The 16344-nt window shown below is 60.3% G+C and overlaps 1 protein-coding gene across 2 annotated transcripts; it reads right to left on the reverse strand.

Annotated features, from left to right (window-relative positions):
• Nucleotides 1-1703: 1703 nt before the first annotated feature.
• SLC17A9 (solute carrier family 17 member 9) lies at nt 1704-16314 on the reverse strand. 2 transcript variants are annotated; one of them, XM_043480141.1, is made up of 13 exons: nt 16112-16307; nt 10212-10409; nt 9841-9980; nt 7974-8073; nt 6545-6675; nt 5951-6047; nt 5687-5783; nt 5020-5107; nt 4335-4369; nt 3854-3969; nt 3188-3243; nt 3013-3042; nt 1704-2630 (listed from the first exon to the last, which is right to left on the reverse strand). In XM_043480141.1, the coding sequence occupies exons 1-13, from the start codon at nt 16168-16170 to the stop codon at nt 2467-2469; spliced, it is 1311 nt and encodes a 436-aa protein (XP_043336076.1). In that variant the 5' UTR covers nt 16171-16307; the 3' UTR covers nt 1704-2466. The 2 variants fall into 2 exon arrangements, with proteins under 2 accessions (XP_043336076.1, XP_043336077.1); XM_043480142.1 differs by lacking the exon at nt 5687-5783 and having other exon boundaries at nt 5951-6069; nt 16112-16314.
• Nucleotides 16315-16344: the final 30 nt, after the last annotated feature.

The following is a 16344-nucleotide window of genomic DNA, read 5'->3' on the forward strand; positions in this document are numbered from 1 at the left end:
CCTGGCTTCCCGCCACTGCACTCAGGGTCAGTGTTGGCTCTGGGATCCTGCCAGGGCCACCCAGGGGTGAGGCCGTGTCTGGGCCTGCCTGCACCAGATAACACATGGCTTCCTGCCCGCCCTGTCTCTGCTAACAGCACTTGTCTGCCCACCAGCAAACGCTTTCACCTAGAATCCAAGGAGCCCATTCCAGGGCCCAGCATTGGCCTTGGGAAGGGGTGGAGCTGTACCCAGCTCCCAGAAGACGCTCAGGACCAGGAACAGCAGTGATGGGAGGAGAAGGCCCAGCTGCTCACAGCAGGCCCAGTGCCCCCACCCCGGCTCCTCCTTCTCCTGCCCTCTGAGGTGGTGACTGCGAGGCCGTGACAGAAGTCCAACCGAGGCCTGGGATCCCAATTTACACGAGTGCCCTGGGCCCCCATCCCTCAGGACTCAGGCACAGAGATACCAAATGGGATAGCTGTGTTCCCACAGGCTGGGCCGTCTCTCTCAGTCTCTCCAAGAGTTTACAGTTCGCTGTGGGTTAAAGACAAAGGAGAAGAGGATGAAAGAAGATGAGATGGTTGGATGGCACCATCAACTCAACGGACATGAGTTTGAGCAAATTCTGGGAGATAGTGAAGGACAGGGGAGCCTAGTGTGCTGCAGCCCATGAGGTTGCAAAGCTTAGCAGATGACCAGTGACTGAACAACAAGAGACAAAAGTGTTATTCTTACACCCAGGCTCACAGCAGTGAATTCACAGTGGCCAAGAGGTGGAAGCAGCCCGTGTTCCCCTGACGGATGAAGAGATAACCAAGACGTGGTCCATCCACATGATGGAATATTACATGGACTTAAAAGGAAGGTGATCCTGGTACATGATTCAGCATGGATGCACAGTGAGGACATCATGTTTAGCGAAACGAGCCATCATGAAAGGACAAATACTGTAGGATGGGTTCCCATGAGGGCCTCGAGGGGTCAGCGTCATAGAGACAGAACACAGATGGTGGATGCCAGGGGCTGGCAGGGAGGGGACAGTTCTCATTCGGGAAGAAAGTCATGGCGGAGATGGGGGTGACGCTTGCCCAACAAGGTGAACGTACAGCGGCACTCATAAACAGCCACAAGCCCATGGCTGGCCCACGTCCCGTGTCCTAAGGAGGACACCCTACTATGGGGGAACTTTCTGGGCTGGGTTCCCAGCTCAGGTCAGCACAGCCTGGAATTCCACCTGAGGTTTCTCGTGAAAAACCCCAGCCGAGCAAAGAGAAAGGCCTTCATGGTAAATTCATATTCTTGCTGCGTCTCTGTAAACAATCAGGCCAAACCTAGAGAGGCCAGACTCACTTTGTAATCGAGAATCTTTCTTTCTGATTCTTCCTGATCAAAAGTGGGGGTGAGGGGCTGTCGGGGGAAATCTTTGCTCACATGGAAAATTAGAATTTGTCTGATTCTAGAATCTGCACAGAGGACAGCACTGCCAAGAGGCTCTGACACAGACGCACAGACAGGGTCTGTCTGGGGTGGAGCAAGGAAGGCCCATCTCAGTGGTGCTTGCGCATTCATGTCAGCACCCACGTGGATCAGTGTGTCTGTCTGTTCGTGATGTTTTCCTTGAACTGTTTGTAACGCTTTGCTGGTTTCCTCAAGTGAATGAAATAAATCTTTAACATGTGTTTATTCTTTTTATAAATAGAGTGTTAAATGACATAATGGTCTTCTTTTTAAATAGTTTAATAGTCATCATTTAAATAAGGCTTTGGTGTGATTTTCCATATTCTCATAGTTTCTTTTTTCTACATATACATCTTGCAGAGTCTATTATTAATCTGTAAGACGACTGGTCCCTCTAGTGTAAACAGGGAGGGAGAAAAACAAGGACAGGGGTTTCACTGGTTCAGGGTGTGTCCTGGCCAGGAGGGGTGCCCATGCACCCTCAAGAGGCACTAGGGGAGCAGGTCCATCAGCAATGCCCAGGGATTCACAGGAGGGGGCACCAGGGACAGGTCCCCTGGGGACACTTGGTCATGTCAGGGGGCAGGGCTGGCTGTTGGGACTAGGGGCCTGTCTGGTGGGTGGGGGCCAAGGATAGTGCTAAAGACCCTAAAGTGCATAGGATGGCCCCCTCCAGAGCATGATCTGGCCCCCAGTGTCGAAACACAAAGCCAAGCAGGTTCTGGGGGGAGACTCCAGTCGACCACCTCCCTGACCACAGGGAGGGATGACTGCGTGGGGCTCGTATGAATCTACACAGAACAGACTGTGTTTGTCATGAAGCTGCTGCTACTAAAGATACTAATCCATCCACACCGAAGTTTCACCAACTGGAGGAAGGGTGAGACCCCCATGGGCGGAGGAAGCAGGCCGCAGCCCCCCTGGGCTGAGGCTCCCTCCCTTTAGGGCCAGGAGCAAAGGGGCCCCTAAGCAGGGCCCAGTTCCCTGCTGATGGCCCAAGGTCCTCAGGGATGTAGGTCAGGGCGGCTAGAGGTCCTCATGGGCGGGGCTCAGGTCCACCCGCTGGGCCTTCCCAAACACAAGGAAGGTGCACAGCCCCAGGCTGCTGATGGCGGCCACTAGGTTGAACACAGATGTCCAGGAGCCCGTGGTCTCGATGAGGTAGCCGCCCAGGCACACGCCCACTACACCTGTACCGCAAGAGGGGACAGGCTGGTTGGGGGACAGACAGGCCGGCTTGAGGACAGGCTGTCCAGCCCCTGCGAGGACAGTGCAGAGAGAAGCTAGGGGCCCTGAGGGCACCAGGTCTGTCACTGCAATCCAGTCCTCAGCCTCTGAGGACCCGCACATGTGCAGGGGCTCCACGTCATTGTGAGCGTGAACACCACCAAGGGCAGCTCTATTCTCGCCCCACAGCCAGCTCCAGGGTCTGAGCTCCCCCCAACTGCTCTAACACTATGGGACCCCCAAGGGGCACCATGCCCCATCCTGAGGGCTGAGGCAGAGGGTGGGAGGACACAGGGGTGGGGCAGCTTGAAACCCGCAGGCAGGGGACCCCAGCCCACCTCTCACCTGCCAAGGCCCCGGCTGTGTTGGCCACACCTGGAATAGGACAGGGAGAATGAGGATTGGTCAGTGGAAGCCCACTGGAACCCTCCCACAGCCCACATGCCAGGGGGTAGGCCCTAGGGGCCCTGAGTAGGAAGGGGCAGCTACTCCCTATTCAAAGAGGGCCTGTGGTCCTTACCAAACAGAAAGCCGGCACAGGAAGGGGCCAGATCCTGGATATTAACGGAAATGCCGCTGCGGGAAAGAGGAGAGAACGGGGTCGAGTGATCATAGGATGGCTGCCACCCACCATGCCAGCTGTAGCTCTTTTGATCACCTGGATCCCAGAGGCCAGCCAGGCCTGTCCACCACACCAGGAGGTCAGCCCCAGCTCAGCAGTAGTGATGGCGCGGGACCCACTCCCAGAATGAAGTAAGACGAGAGGCAAGCTTGCTTGAGTGCATGCTCAACTTTGCTGCCCAATAATTTGGAAAATGACATCAAGTTCCAACTCAGAACAATTCAGAGCTGTTTTCCTGATTAAACCCTGAGCTGTAGCGCAGGTTAGGGGCCTGTAGAGCAGGTTGTGGGACATGAGGCTCGATCCCCACCTTGGGCTCAAAGGATGCTGCTCAGAGATCAGCATCTCCTCTGCCAGCCGCCCCCCAAACACCGCTTCATTTTCCCAAAAAGCCCTGGTCCTCGCCGGCTCCATTCCTCTTTGCCTCATGGTTCACTCATGGGGACCTGTCACCACCCACCCTCCATGCGCATGCTGAGACACATGGCTCCTCCCCCGTACCCAAGACCCGGGAGCCCAAAGGCGGCGTGGGGGGATCTGGTGGATGAGTCACCTGGCCCTCACCTGTGGTTGAAGGTCTGGAGGCCGATGGAGGCTGATGCGAAGACCACAGAGTTACAAAAGCTTGACGTGTGGCCCAGACACAGGGCAAAAACACTGGACAGGCCGAGGCCCATCACCTGCAGGAGAGACAAGTGGGGACGCGGTGGGAGCCTTGGGCCTTCCTGGGCTGCCCGGGGTGCCCTGAATGAGGGTGGGTGGGGCTCCCTCTCATGCCCGGAGGACATGGGACAAGGCTACGCTAACCAGCTGGCCGTGCTAGTTGCAGCCAGAGAAGCCCCAGTCGACGAGTGCAGACTCAGGCCCAAAAATGGGTACCGGGGCTCAGGGAAGGGCCTCAGCTAGCCAGGCCAGTCCCCAGAGCTGACCCAGGGAGTCCTCCAGCCGCTGCACCACACTAGCCACCTTCTAGGTCAGGGGCCCTGGGAGCAAAACAGGGTCAGAGTGGGAAAGTCAGGAGAGAGCGGTCTCAGGACCTTCCTACCTGCATGAACTTCCGAACGGTGATGGTCCTGTAACCTGGACAGGGGAAGACCAGAGAGTCCCGCTGGCCATCTGTGCCGCCCCACCCCTGACAGCATCTGGAGGGGTCCCACCTGGCAGGGCTGCAGGGAGAGGAGGGCCGGGCCAGGCTCGCGGGGGACAGCCTGCATCATCTGAGCCATGTGCACATGTGTATGAGTGTGTGTGTGCACTTAGAGGCCAAGCAAAGCAAGGCGCTCAATGATTACAAAATGTTTTCTTTGTGTTTCTGCAAATTTTCTACTTTTCCCTCAGTGAGTGGGTGGTTCCTTTGGTAACAAGGACAAGACTGATATTTAAGGCCATGTAGGGCAGGGTTGTGGGGAGCGTGCCTGTGAGATGGTCATCCTCGGGTGTGCATGGGTGTGCAGGTCTGTGCTCTGACCCCACCAGGGGGGCTGTGTCTAGCACCCAGGTGGGAGAATCTACTGCTACATGGTGAATATGTCCCCTTCACGGGGAACAGGCTAGGGAGGAGGCAGGCTGGAGGCAGCCATTGGCTGTCGGGCTGGGAGCCAGGCAGGAGCCCCCAGGGCTGGCTCTCTGGACCGGGGACCCACATCATGGCTAGTCCTCAGGGGTGAGGCCTCCTCCTTCCTACAGTGGCACCCAGGAGGGATGCCTCCCTCCCCTCCCCCAGGGCTCACCCTGATTGATGAGATGGTCAGAGAGAAGCCCGCTGAGCAGACTGGCAGGAATGGCCACCAGCCAGGGCACCACATTGAAGATCCAGCCCTGGAGGGAGGGAGTGGAGGGATGTAAGAGGCATCCAGAGTGGGCACCTGGCCACCCGGAGAGGACAAAGGAGTGGGGTGGCTGCTACCCATGACCACTGTGCAGTAAGTCTCTCTTCTGCCCACAGGCTAGGCCTCCCAGCCCCTAATCCATCCCCGACACGGACCGAGCGCTGGGCCCACTGGTGATGTCTCCCCTGTGAGCAGGACCTCCCTCGTGGCTCCCCACAGGGTGGGGGCAGAGCTGGGGATTGCATCCTGCCCAGAGTGTGTGACCCGACGTTCCTGGTCACCAGACCGCGGGGTCTGGTGGCTGGGCGGCTGGAGTGAAGCCAGCCAGGCTGACTGCAGCACATCTGTGCCCACATCAGGAAGCCTGCATGCCCCCCAACCCCAGGAAGGACTGTCCACAGTTGGGTGGGCAGACAGGGCAGCAGCTGGGCCTCTCCTGTGTGCACCCAGGCGCCGGCGCTGAGCCACAGGGTGTCAGAACTGCCAGAGCCTGGGCAGAAGGAACCCAGCTCTCTGCACACGCCTTGCGGTGCCCCCCACCCTGCGAGCTGCCTGGTGGCCAACCCACCTTGGAGCTGGGGAAGGTCTCCTTAAAGAAGGTCGGCAGCCAGGAGAGGAGGATGAAGAAGGAGCAGGCCGCCGAGAGCTGGGAGATGATGGCTGCCCTGGGGGGCGGGTGCCAGGCTCAGCATCCACACCTGGAGCCCCTCCCCACACCAGGATGGCCAGGGGCTGAGAGCGGGGAGCCGAGTGGAGCTGCCTCCATGCCGGCCGCTCCCCTGTGGTGGTGGACCCAGGCCCCCAAACCCCATCCCCACGACAGCCCGCTCACCAGACAGAAGGCTTTCGGAAGAGCTGTCTCCAGGGCACCTTGGTGTGTCTGGACACGGGCAGGCCCTGCGCCAGGATGCCCAGGGCCAGGATGAGATCTGAGGGGGGAGGCAGGTCCACCTGAAAGCCATCCAGGGGAGGATGGACCTGCTCCCAGAGACCAGAGGCTGGGGGCAGCTTGTGGGCCCCTGGCTGTGCGTGGGGGCTGTACACCCTCTCTGCCAGCCTCTGGGGTCAGCAGCACTTGCCTTTGGGGGTGGACATTAGTGCTGACTATCTGTCCCCTGAGCCCTCAAACCTCCCAGGCCCCATTCCTGTCACTGGAGGCCACCACTTCCCCTGCAAACTGCCTGTGCCGGCCGAGCAGCCCCTGCACGTCTGCATTCATCCAACAGCTCCCAGACTTGACTGTAGCCCGGATGAGACTCAGGGAGCAGGCATCCTCTCTATTTGGGGCATCCTTCTCTGGAGGGCAGAGCCACAGCCCCGGGTCCCCGGGCCCACCTGCTCTCAGGGTTCAGTGGCCCCTCCCTGGAGGGGACGAGGCACCAGGAGGGCACCAGGCCTCCCAACCTCCCCAGGGAGCGGCACGTACCTCTCTCATTCAGGAGACATCTGTACACATAACCCACCCACAGCAGGGTGAGCCCGCCCGAGAAGTAGAAGACGCTCGGCCAGCCGTACCAGTCCAGAAGCAGGGAGCCCACAGCCCCAGTCACCAGCGTCCTGCAAAGACAGTGGGCGTGGCCAGGACCCTCACTTCACAGGGGCCAGAGCTGCCTCTGGGACCCCACCTTGTGTGAGCTGAGTCCCTGGAAAACAGGGCACCCTGTCATCTGTGGAGCAGCTGCCCAGGAGGGCAGGCTCTGTGCGGGATGCTAGGGGTGCGAGCTGGCAGGGCATTCTGATGCCACGGGCCGGCGTGGGACTCAGGCATAGCCACGCAGCCATGATGTGGCACAGGGGCCCTGCTTTGCTCTAGGATCTCTCTACTAGGCCTTCAGTTGCCCTACACTTGCACATGAATCTTTTTAAAATAAAAAAAGGCAACGAGAAGACAGTGATGACAAGAATTCGCTGACATAAAACCACCACGCTGTTTTCAGCTCCTCGTTATCAGAGAGGATGAAATTTCAAAAAGACTTCTAAATGCAGAAACAACCTCCAAACCCCACTGCCTCCTTGTGTCCCCCTTGTGGGGGGCCTCCCCGCCACAGGCTGGCCTGTCTGCCCAGGAGCTTCTCCCCACTGCCCCCCATCTGCTGAGGCTCGACCAGGAGATGGTTAAAAAAGGAAAAAGCTTCCCACCAAGGCCCATGGAGGCTGCCTTCTGCTCTGAGCCTCCATTTCCCCATCTGAAGGGAGGCGGGTGGGCACGGTCTCTCCCTGTGCCTCCCCTCTACCTGCTCCCACCCAACAGGTCCAGGTCACCCAGTGAGATGGGATTTCAGATGCACTGTGAACCTTTCTTGGTGTGATTCGTCTCATATTGCTTCTCTGAAATTCATGTTTCACTGGGCACCCAGGGCTTCCATTTGGGCAGCTCCCAGCACCCCCACAGGCACCCCTGGCCCCTCTGCATTCTTGCCTGGAACATGGCAGCAGTGAAGTGAGGCCCTGAACCCAGGGGTTGTAAAGCCCCATTAGGACAGCAAGACACCCCACGGAGGGTCTGGTGCTCTGGGGGACACGCACTGGAGAGGGACACAGGATCAGATCTGTCATGACTGGACCACTATAGGTGCCCTCTAAAGCAAACGCAGGCCACCTCCCCCATGGGGAAGGCCCCCATCCAGTTCTGTCAGTGCAGACGGAAGGGAACATAAGTGGGCAAGAGCCCCAAAGCCCATTTCATCTGCCACTGGCCCCAGGGAGACAGAACAAACACAGTGATGGGGAGGGGGGAGGTGGGCAGCAAGTGCCTCCAGGAGCAGACTCTCCATGCGTCACCATCACTGAACGTGTGTGGCCCTGTGGCATTCACACGAGTGGCCTGTCCCCGTCAGCCCCAGGCTGGGACTCACCCGAACTGGGAGCCGGCCCCCACGGTGCTATAGGTGAAGGCTCGCTCACTCTCCCGCACCTTCTGGGACAGCAGGCTGGTCAGTGCAGGGAAGTAAACCCCTGGAGCAGGTAGAGAAAGAAGGGGCCATGTGGAGCTGTGTCCCGAGCCAGCTGGCCCACGAGGCCCACCAGGGCAGCAGGTCGAGGCATGAGAGATGGGCTGGAAGTACCAGGGGCCCTGGGTGATTGTCCAAGCCCAGGTCTCCTTCCTCCTTGCATCACCCCCAGGACAGTAGATCTGGGCTTTTCCTGACACTTGGCTAAGAAGACATTCAGCTAGGGCAGTTGGGGGTGGTGCGGAGGGGGGCTTATGCCGGCTCTCAAGGCCACAGGGCTCCAGAGTCCTGGCACTGACACAGAGGATCATGCACACACGTGACAAGTGCACACACTAACACACACGGTGCACGAATGTTGGGTGAGACCTGCAAGGCCTTGAGGGACCACAGTGCCGGGTCCTGGCTGTGACATTGCCCTGTAGCTGTGGAATATGTCGCTGCAGGGAGGTGGAGGGGGGGCAGGGGGGAGCAGCTTGGGGCCTCCCTGCAGCCTTGATTGCAACTTCCTGTGAAGCTATAATTATTTCAAAATCTAGTTTTGAAAAAAACAAAACTGTACTGGGGGCCTGCAACTCTTGCCTGTTACACTGGGTTTTTCTCCAAAAGCACCCAGGAGAGGCTCAGAGGCAGGGGCACTGGGAAGGGACATGGCCCCCACCTTCCCTTTGGAACCCAGCACTGCCCACACCAAGCGCTGGTCACCCAGGGTGAGAATTGCCCCTGGACCCCTGGTCTGTTCACTGTAACAGGCCACAAAGAGAAGTCCTTCCGCCTCCTAGGAGGGTGGGGAGAAACAGCCGGGTGCCCAGGGGGCAGCCACCAGCCAGATGTCACACAGCTCAGTCCTGCCTCAGCCGCAGGACAGACAGCACTAGACATGGTCACGTGGGGTGAGTTGGAAGGAGTGCAGGTGCTGGACTGCCTAGAGCACCAGGACCACCCCTAGGCTGGGCTGATGGGGCTGATCAGGAATCAGGGAGAGGCCCAGTCCAGGATGTCTGGGATCCTGGGGGTGTGGGCTGGAGGCAAGCCCACCCCCAGCCCAGGCTCTGGGAAGCAGGAGATATGGTAAGGAACAGGGTGTATCCTGTCAGATGCCAGGCTGGGGTAGGGCAGGAGCTCAGAAGGTCATCCCACCCCCGGAGGGAGGGCGTGAGACCCTGCCACCAACTCCCCCCGCCCCCTGGGGGCCTTTGAGGAGCCCTCTCTCCAGAAGCGTAACGTCCCCAAAGCATGAGACCCAGAGGTCTTGGGAAAGCTGGCATCCCTCTGCCCGCTGGCCCAGCCAGCGTGGGATGTGGCCTGCAACTGGGCACATCTCCGTGGTGGAGCTGACAGCACCACGAGGCAGCCTGGTGGCCACCATCCCTGGAGCAGACTTTGTGGCAGGAGGACAAGTGACATTAGAACGTGCCAGCCAGCCTGTGAAGTGACTCTAGAAAACAAAGTGTTCGGGTGCCAAGGCACCAGAGCACAGACAAACACCGGTGCAGGGATGTGAGACTGAGAGCTGGCTGCCCACTAGTGGGAAGGGTCCTCCGCTGACCACCTGCCCCACCAGGCGCGGCCTCACCAGCAACAGCCTTGGGTGCTAATGCACCCACTGTGATCTGAGGCAGAGTTTGAGGCATATCATACACAGGCCCCCACACGAGGACACGTATGCATGCTCAGGAGCACCTGCCTGAACATGCACCCATACGCACAGGTACACATGCACACACACGTGTGCACACAATCCCTTGCTCTGCTGTGCTTGGGCCCCCACCTTGGAGCAAGCCCGTGAGGATGCGAGAGAAGGTCATGAAGGCCAGGTGGGCGCTGCCAAGGTGCGCGAGCAGTGGAGTGGCCACGGTGATGAAGCCCCAGGCAGAAGCCGAGAGCAGGATGACCTTCTCGCCGCCGATCCTGCAAGGGGGACAAGAGGGAGGCCATGCGGAGCTATGCGGCCAGGCTGCCAGGATGGGCTGGACCAGGAGATCCTGCTGAGGAGGGGATGGGGTCCCCAAGGAGCCAAGCACCCCGAGACAGCTGAGTGCTGGCCAAGCCCACCCCAGCTCAGACCTCGGGTCTTCCAGTCCCCACATTCTGTTCCTAGGAGCCCCCTCTCCCAGCCTGGCCTGGGGGGGCAGGGATTACCGATCCCCCAGGTGGCCGCCCACCACCTGAGTCAGGCAGTAGCCCCAGAAGAAGCTGCTGAGCACGACGCCGGCCTCTTTCTTGTTCCAGCCGAAGTCCTGGCTCATGGAGGCGGCGCAGACAGGCATGCTGACACGGGCACAGTAGAGCAGGCATGTGCCCAACAGCAGCGTCCCTGTCCATACCTGGCACTCGGGCCTGGGGAGAGAGAGGCTGATGTAAGGGACAGCTCGGCCACTTCTCGAATGCCCACCTGCCCACGTCTGGTGACTCCTGGGAGGAACAGGCAGATGCTAGAAATGACGCCTGAGGTCCCCTGAAACAGCGGAGGTGGAGCACACGGTGGCCAGCAAGGGCAGGTTAATAAGCTGCAGTGGGGGAGATCCAGTGCTCCAGGACATAGGCAGTCAGTTTCCACAGACCAAGGGTAACCCACCAAGGGGGCAACGGGCTGGCAAGAGGACCCCAGTTGAGGCAAAGGGGAGGTAGGAGCTGTGCTGTGGCCCCTGCAAGGCCCCCAGGAAAGCTGGGTCTGCTCAGCAGGGAACCCAGGGGAAAGTGGTGTGAGGTGGCCGTGGGGGCCAGAGGCCCCTTAGAGGAGCCTGGGCAGCAGGGAGGCAGCCCCGATCTTCTAGGAAGGTTGCCAGACAATATCCATACCGGGACTGTCTTCCAAACTCCTGGCCAGCACTCCTTAATTATCAGTCACCAAATCAGGAGAAGCCTGAGACAAGAGCCCAGGGGCTCAGCACCTATGGGACCCTGGTCCAAGGAGGGTGGGAAGAGGCATCCCAGGACATCAGGGGGAAGTGCAGGACCCAAGCACAGTGTGGCTTGGTGGCAGTACTGTCCACGGCAGTCCACGGACAGTGACAAATGGACACTGATCTGGGATGTGAAAGGGGGACTCTAGTATGGGGCACAGAGAAGTCTTTACCAGCTTCGCGGTAGCTCTGTAAATCTGTGTGTGCATATTAAGTCTCTTTAGTCATGTCCAACTGTTTGAGACTCTACTTTGGGACTGTAACCCGCCAGGCTCCTCTGTCCATGGGATTCTCCAGGCAAGAATACTGGAGAGGGTTGCCAGGCCCTCCTCCGGGGGATCTTCCTGATCCAATCTACAACTGTTCTTAAAGATGAGATGGGGGTGGTGGGATTTTTGAATGAGAGAGAGAAGCGCCTCAGTGCCCTTTCTGTGGGGGGAGGATGGGGAATGGCCTGGGAGAGGGCACCACTAGTGACTTGTGATGTCTTTGTGCAATGTGGGGACATCCCCTGCAGGGGTCACAGCATTGGGGAGTTCAGGAGGGGGGAGGCCTTGAGGCAGCCTTGGGGTGCCTTGGGGATACTGCATACACCTGGGCTCACCTGCCTAACTGGGGCAAGGGTTCTCCTGGGGCAGGGGTGAGGTGGGGGCGGGGTCAGGAGAGTGGGGAGGCCTTGAGGCAGCCTTGAGGGGGTGTCTCGGGCATCCTGTTTACACCTGGGCTCACCTGCCTAAATGGGGCAAGGGTTCTCCTGGGGCAGGGGTGAGGTGGAGGGGGGGTCAAGAGAGTGGGGAGGCCTTGAGGCAGCCTTGTGGGGGTGTCTCGGGCATCCTGTTTACACCTGGGCTCACCTGCCTAAATGCGCAAGGGTTCTCCTAGGGCAGGGGTGAGGTCGGGGGGCAGGGGAGTGAGATGCTGCTCGGGTTGTGGGGAGGAGACAGGGCAGAGGCTTCAAGTCTGCCCCCCCCCCCATCCCCAGGCCTGGTGGAAAGGGGCCAAGGCATCAGTGCTGTAAGGCTTTGGACAGGCCACTGGGCAGGCAAGGTCGGCAGGAGTGCATGGGCAGTTCTCAGAACAGTTCAGTTTAGTTCAGTCGCTCAGTCGTGTCCGACTCTTTGCAACCCCATGAACCGCAGCATGCCAGGCCTCCCTGTCCATCACCAACTGCCGGAGTCTACCCAAACCCATGTCCAAGAGAGGGAATTCCCCTGTGATCCAGTGATTAGGACTCTGGGGCAGGGGGTAGGGGGTGGGGGTGGGAGGTGGGTTTCAATCCCTGGTCGGGAAACTAAGATCTCACAAGGCATGCAGTGGTGTCGCCAAAAAAAAAAAGGAACAGAGGAGGGCAGGGACCTCAAACCTGGCAGATGAGCCAGAACCCTGGAGTCTCACCCTTGCGCCCCAAGCCCATTCAAACTTTTGAACCCCTGTCTGGACCTGGCGGGGGCTCCCTTGGCTGCCTTGCTGGGCATTGGCCTGAAAACAGCGAGAGGGGCCAAGGGCGGCAGAAGCTTGGACTCCATCTGTGGGCACGGAGGCATATCCCCTCCCTGTGGCATCCCCCCAGGCTGAGGCCGCCTTGGGGGACAGTCCAGGGTGAGGCCAGGACCAGCCCTGGGAGAGCCAGAGCCCTTGTCTGGATGCCTCCCAGGAGTAAGAGACCTCAGAGGCCCTGAGTGTAACTTTGTGCCCTGAGCCAGTGGGCATCACGCGCACCAGGAGACTGGTAAATGGGCATGATGGGCCATGTCCATTATCTCCAGGTCATGGCCATTGCCACCTGGGGTAAGTGCAGCCATATGGGGGGGCGGACATGGGCCCTGCCACCAGGCCTCCTGAGCTTCAGTTTCCTCGGTGAAGATGGGCTCATTCCCCTGACGCCTGTCTCCTTCACATGTCAGTGACTAGCAAGGTGACTGCCAGCACCCGAAGCCCCAACAAGGAGCTGTTGACTTGGGGGGTGGGGCCGGGGGAGGCTTGGCAAGAGCGTCCACCTCCTGCCAGCATTTCCCCCCCAACCCCGTTCCGCTCCCCCTAGCAACTCAGTGCACTTTCCCACAGGCCAGGAAATGAGATGGGCAGCCTTCCTATGTCTCAGGCTTGCAGAGGCCCTGGGTGGGGAGAGGCTCAGGGCCACATCATCCAGCTGCTGCCCCCTGGAGGCTGTGGGGTCCTGCAATCCCAGCAGTGGAGACAGACCTCCACTTGAGGGGACTTGGGGGGCATAAGCCCAGCCTGCTTCCCCAGAGGGTCGTGTTTGCCAGTTAGGAGTCTGGGAATTACTGTCCAAAGTGCTATTAGCTCTGGACGAAGGGAATGGTCTGATGTGATGAGCAACTCTCCCAAGGAGACACTTGGGTGCTACTCTGGGCCCCAGCCTGACTGGGGGAGCCCCCCTTTCCCTGGGCCTCAGTTTCCCCAGGTGCACTGGACCACAGATTTCATGCTGCGTCTCTGGTCTCTGGGTGCCCTAAGGAGGGACAAGGACGGGGCTCCTGGGCAGTACTCTGTGACAATTTGCATTTTATGTTAGAGCTTCCTATGAGTCCAATGGGAAAATGTCCCATGTTGGAAGGCCCGCCGTTCTGCAGTCCCAGGAGCCATCTGCTTGATTGGTTGGGGGCAGATGCCCCCTTGGAAGCTGCCTAGTGACCCTGAGTGACCAGGGAGAGGCCATCGTGCCCCCACCTTCCTTCCTGGTTGGCAAACTGTGACTGGAATGACTCAGAAGTGGGGATAGCAGCGCAGTGGCTGATGAGGCAGGTCTGGGGGCTGCCCCTCTCGAGAGGTGAAGCGGGGGCAGAACCCCATAGGGCAGGTGGAGGACTCTCCTGGGGCCTGGTGGCCTCAAATGCTAATTTTCTTTACAGAACCAGACTGTGAGTGGGGTCTGGGGGTAGGACAGGGGAGGGGCATCAGGAAGGCCAAGGAGGCCACAGGAGGCACTGGCTCAGCGACCCCCAGAGGAGCTCAGGGCCTGTCTCCTCTGGGGCTCTGACCGTGGAAATGACGTCTCCAGTCCCCCCTCTTGCCCCCACTTTTCCAGCCTGGCACGGCAGGCCAGCCGGCAGGAGCGGGCAGAGGACTGGTGAGTGCAGGTCCATGAGCCTCAGAGGCTGGCGCAGGGTGACCTCCACAGCCTGCAGGTGAGCCCTGCGAGCCCAGGCGCAGGGGAGCAGAGCTTCCAACATCCATGAACAGCCACAGCTGGAAGGTGCCTTTAAAAAGGAAGCTTTGTTCCTTTCTGTGGCCAAAGTTATGAAGGGTCACCTGCATAGATGGGACCGCGCCCCTAGCACACCTGCCCCTCCTTTGGAGCAATTTGCCAGCGTCCCAGGAGCCTGGTTCTGTTTGCTCTCTGGGTGGGAAGTCCAGTTGGAAACCGGGGAAAGCCGGCTGAGACTGGCCTACTCTGGAAGGCTGGCAGGGCACCTAGAGGTCAGGAAAGGCATCAGCTTCCAGACCACCAGTTGGCCCTGAGCTTGAGGCACCAGAATGGGGACCCCCACAGGAGTTGGGGGGCCAGGTGCTATGGGCTTCCTCCCAGGGCCCTGGAGGACCCGCAGCCCTGTCCCTGAGCTGGCAGGCAGTGCCGCTGGCCGGGCGAAGGGACATCCTCCATGGGTGCTGGGGACACCGAACCAGCAAGTCTGCTGGTGCAGGTGACCCAGATATGGCGGCTGATCAGAACGCCAGACCCAGAATCCTGATCTCCGGAAGGGCTTACTGGGAACACGTAAGGTCATGACAGGATCAGCCATGAAAAGTCCCGAAGACCTTCGTCCCCTCATTCTGCCCAGTCCTGAGTCTTGTCCATGCCCCCAACTTTTCTAGAAACTTCTGTTTCCTGCCAAAGGCCCCCATGCCTGAGAAGCACCCATGGTTGAGCAAACACGAGGTCACGTGGACCCTCGATTCAGAAAAGGGAACTGTGCCTGCTGCTGGGGACAGAGGGCAAGGGCCAGAGAGGAGCGGGGCTGAGGCTGCTGGCGGCCCTGTCAGATATGTCCCTGGGGAATGGCCCTGCCTCTGGGTGGTCCACACAGCAGTCAGCAGCTGCACACGGTCGCCACAACCCTTTGTCACAGTTCTCATCACCTTTATCCACACAGGGTGTGAACCACTCCACCCAGGACCCTGCTGCCTGCCTGTAAGGTGCTCCTTTCTAAACCAGGCAGGGAGGGAGGGAGGTGGTGAAGGCAAAACCAGACTGCTACAAAGCAACAGGACTCTCTAGAAGCTCCAGCCCTCTGCCCAGCCGCCTGCAGAGCTCCTATCACTTGGGTTGGCTCCTGGGTCAGCTCGAGGGAGGAGGCCTCGCCTAAACAACCAGCAGGGTGGGGAGGGAGCAGGTGAATGGGAGGCAGTTACACCCAGTGTGCAGCCCTCCTGGCACCTGGCACCTGGTGGGTGATTTGGGCTCTAGAGCTCCCCTGTCCTTGGGCCCTGTCCCCAGGGAGCCCCTGGCTTCCAAGGTCTTCCTGTGACTGGCTCTGGGATGCTGGGGGAGGGGAAGGCGGAGGTGATGAACCAGCCCTGGAAACAGGGCCAGTTCAGGGGAGGCAGGGGAATGTCAGGGGCGGCAGGGCCTAATGTTCACTGACTTGGGGACCTCAGTCCCCCCAGAACCGGAGGGGGTTCTCTTGCTCCTGGTCACTGTGTGAGGCACGCTGGGGGGAGAGCCCCCAGCCCAGGGGCATGACCTGCCCAAGGTCTCCCTGTATGGTGAACCCCCAGCCCCGGGGCGGGGGGACCTTGTGTGCATCACACAGCTGGCCCAGGATGGCAGGGGTCAGAGTCTGCTGCAGGCTCCAGCGTAGCCCCCTGCCCCCAGCCCACTGACTGGGCACCTACAGGTGGCCCTCCGGTGGGTGGTCACAGGTGGGGACTGGGGCCTGTCAACGTGTGTGGTCCTGAGCTGGGAGGCCCTGCCCCCAGCCCTCCCATCCCCCCAAGACCCGACCTAGCCTGCAGAGAGCTGACGGCGCTGTGGGGAACCGGGCCCTGGATGGAAGGGAGGCGGCCGGGTGGTACGTGGCCCCTAGGCGGAGCAAAGGTGCCGCCAGCGGGAGCTGTCTCCGCCCAGGACGCCCGCACCCTCCCCTGACCATCCCCCGACGCGCGCGGCCCTACCTGGACCACTGGGTGTCCTCGGCCGCGTCCCTGCGGGTCTCGTCCGGGGGCGGCTGCATCGGGCGCAGACGGCGCGGGCGCAGCGTGTCCGGGGCCGCTCCCGCCCGGCCGAGCCACCGGGCAGCGCCGCCCAAGTCCACGTGTCAGTCCCAGCGGCGCTTCCGTCCGGCGCGCTCCCAGGACGTGTCGCCCCCGGACGGCCACCGCGGGGGGCGGGCGGGCAGGGCGGGGCT

This window comes from Cervus canadensis, chromosome 10, assembly GCF_019320065.1.
Source record: "Cervus canadensis isolate Bull #8, Minnesota chromosome 10, ASM1932006v1, whole genome shotgun sequence".
Taxonomy (NCBI): domain Eukaryota; kingdom Metazoa; phylum Chordata; class Mammalia; order Artiodactyla; family Cervidae; genus Cervus; species Cervus canadensis.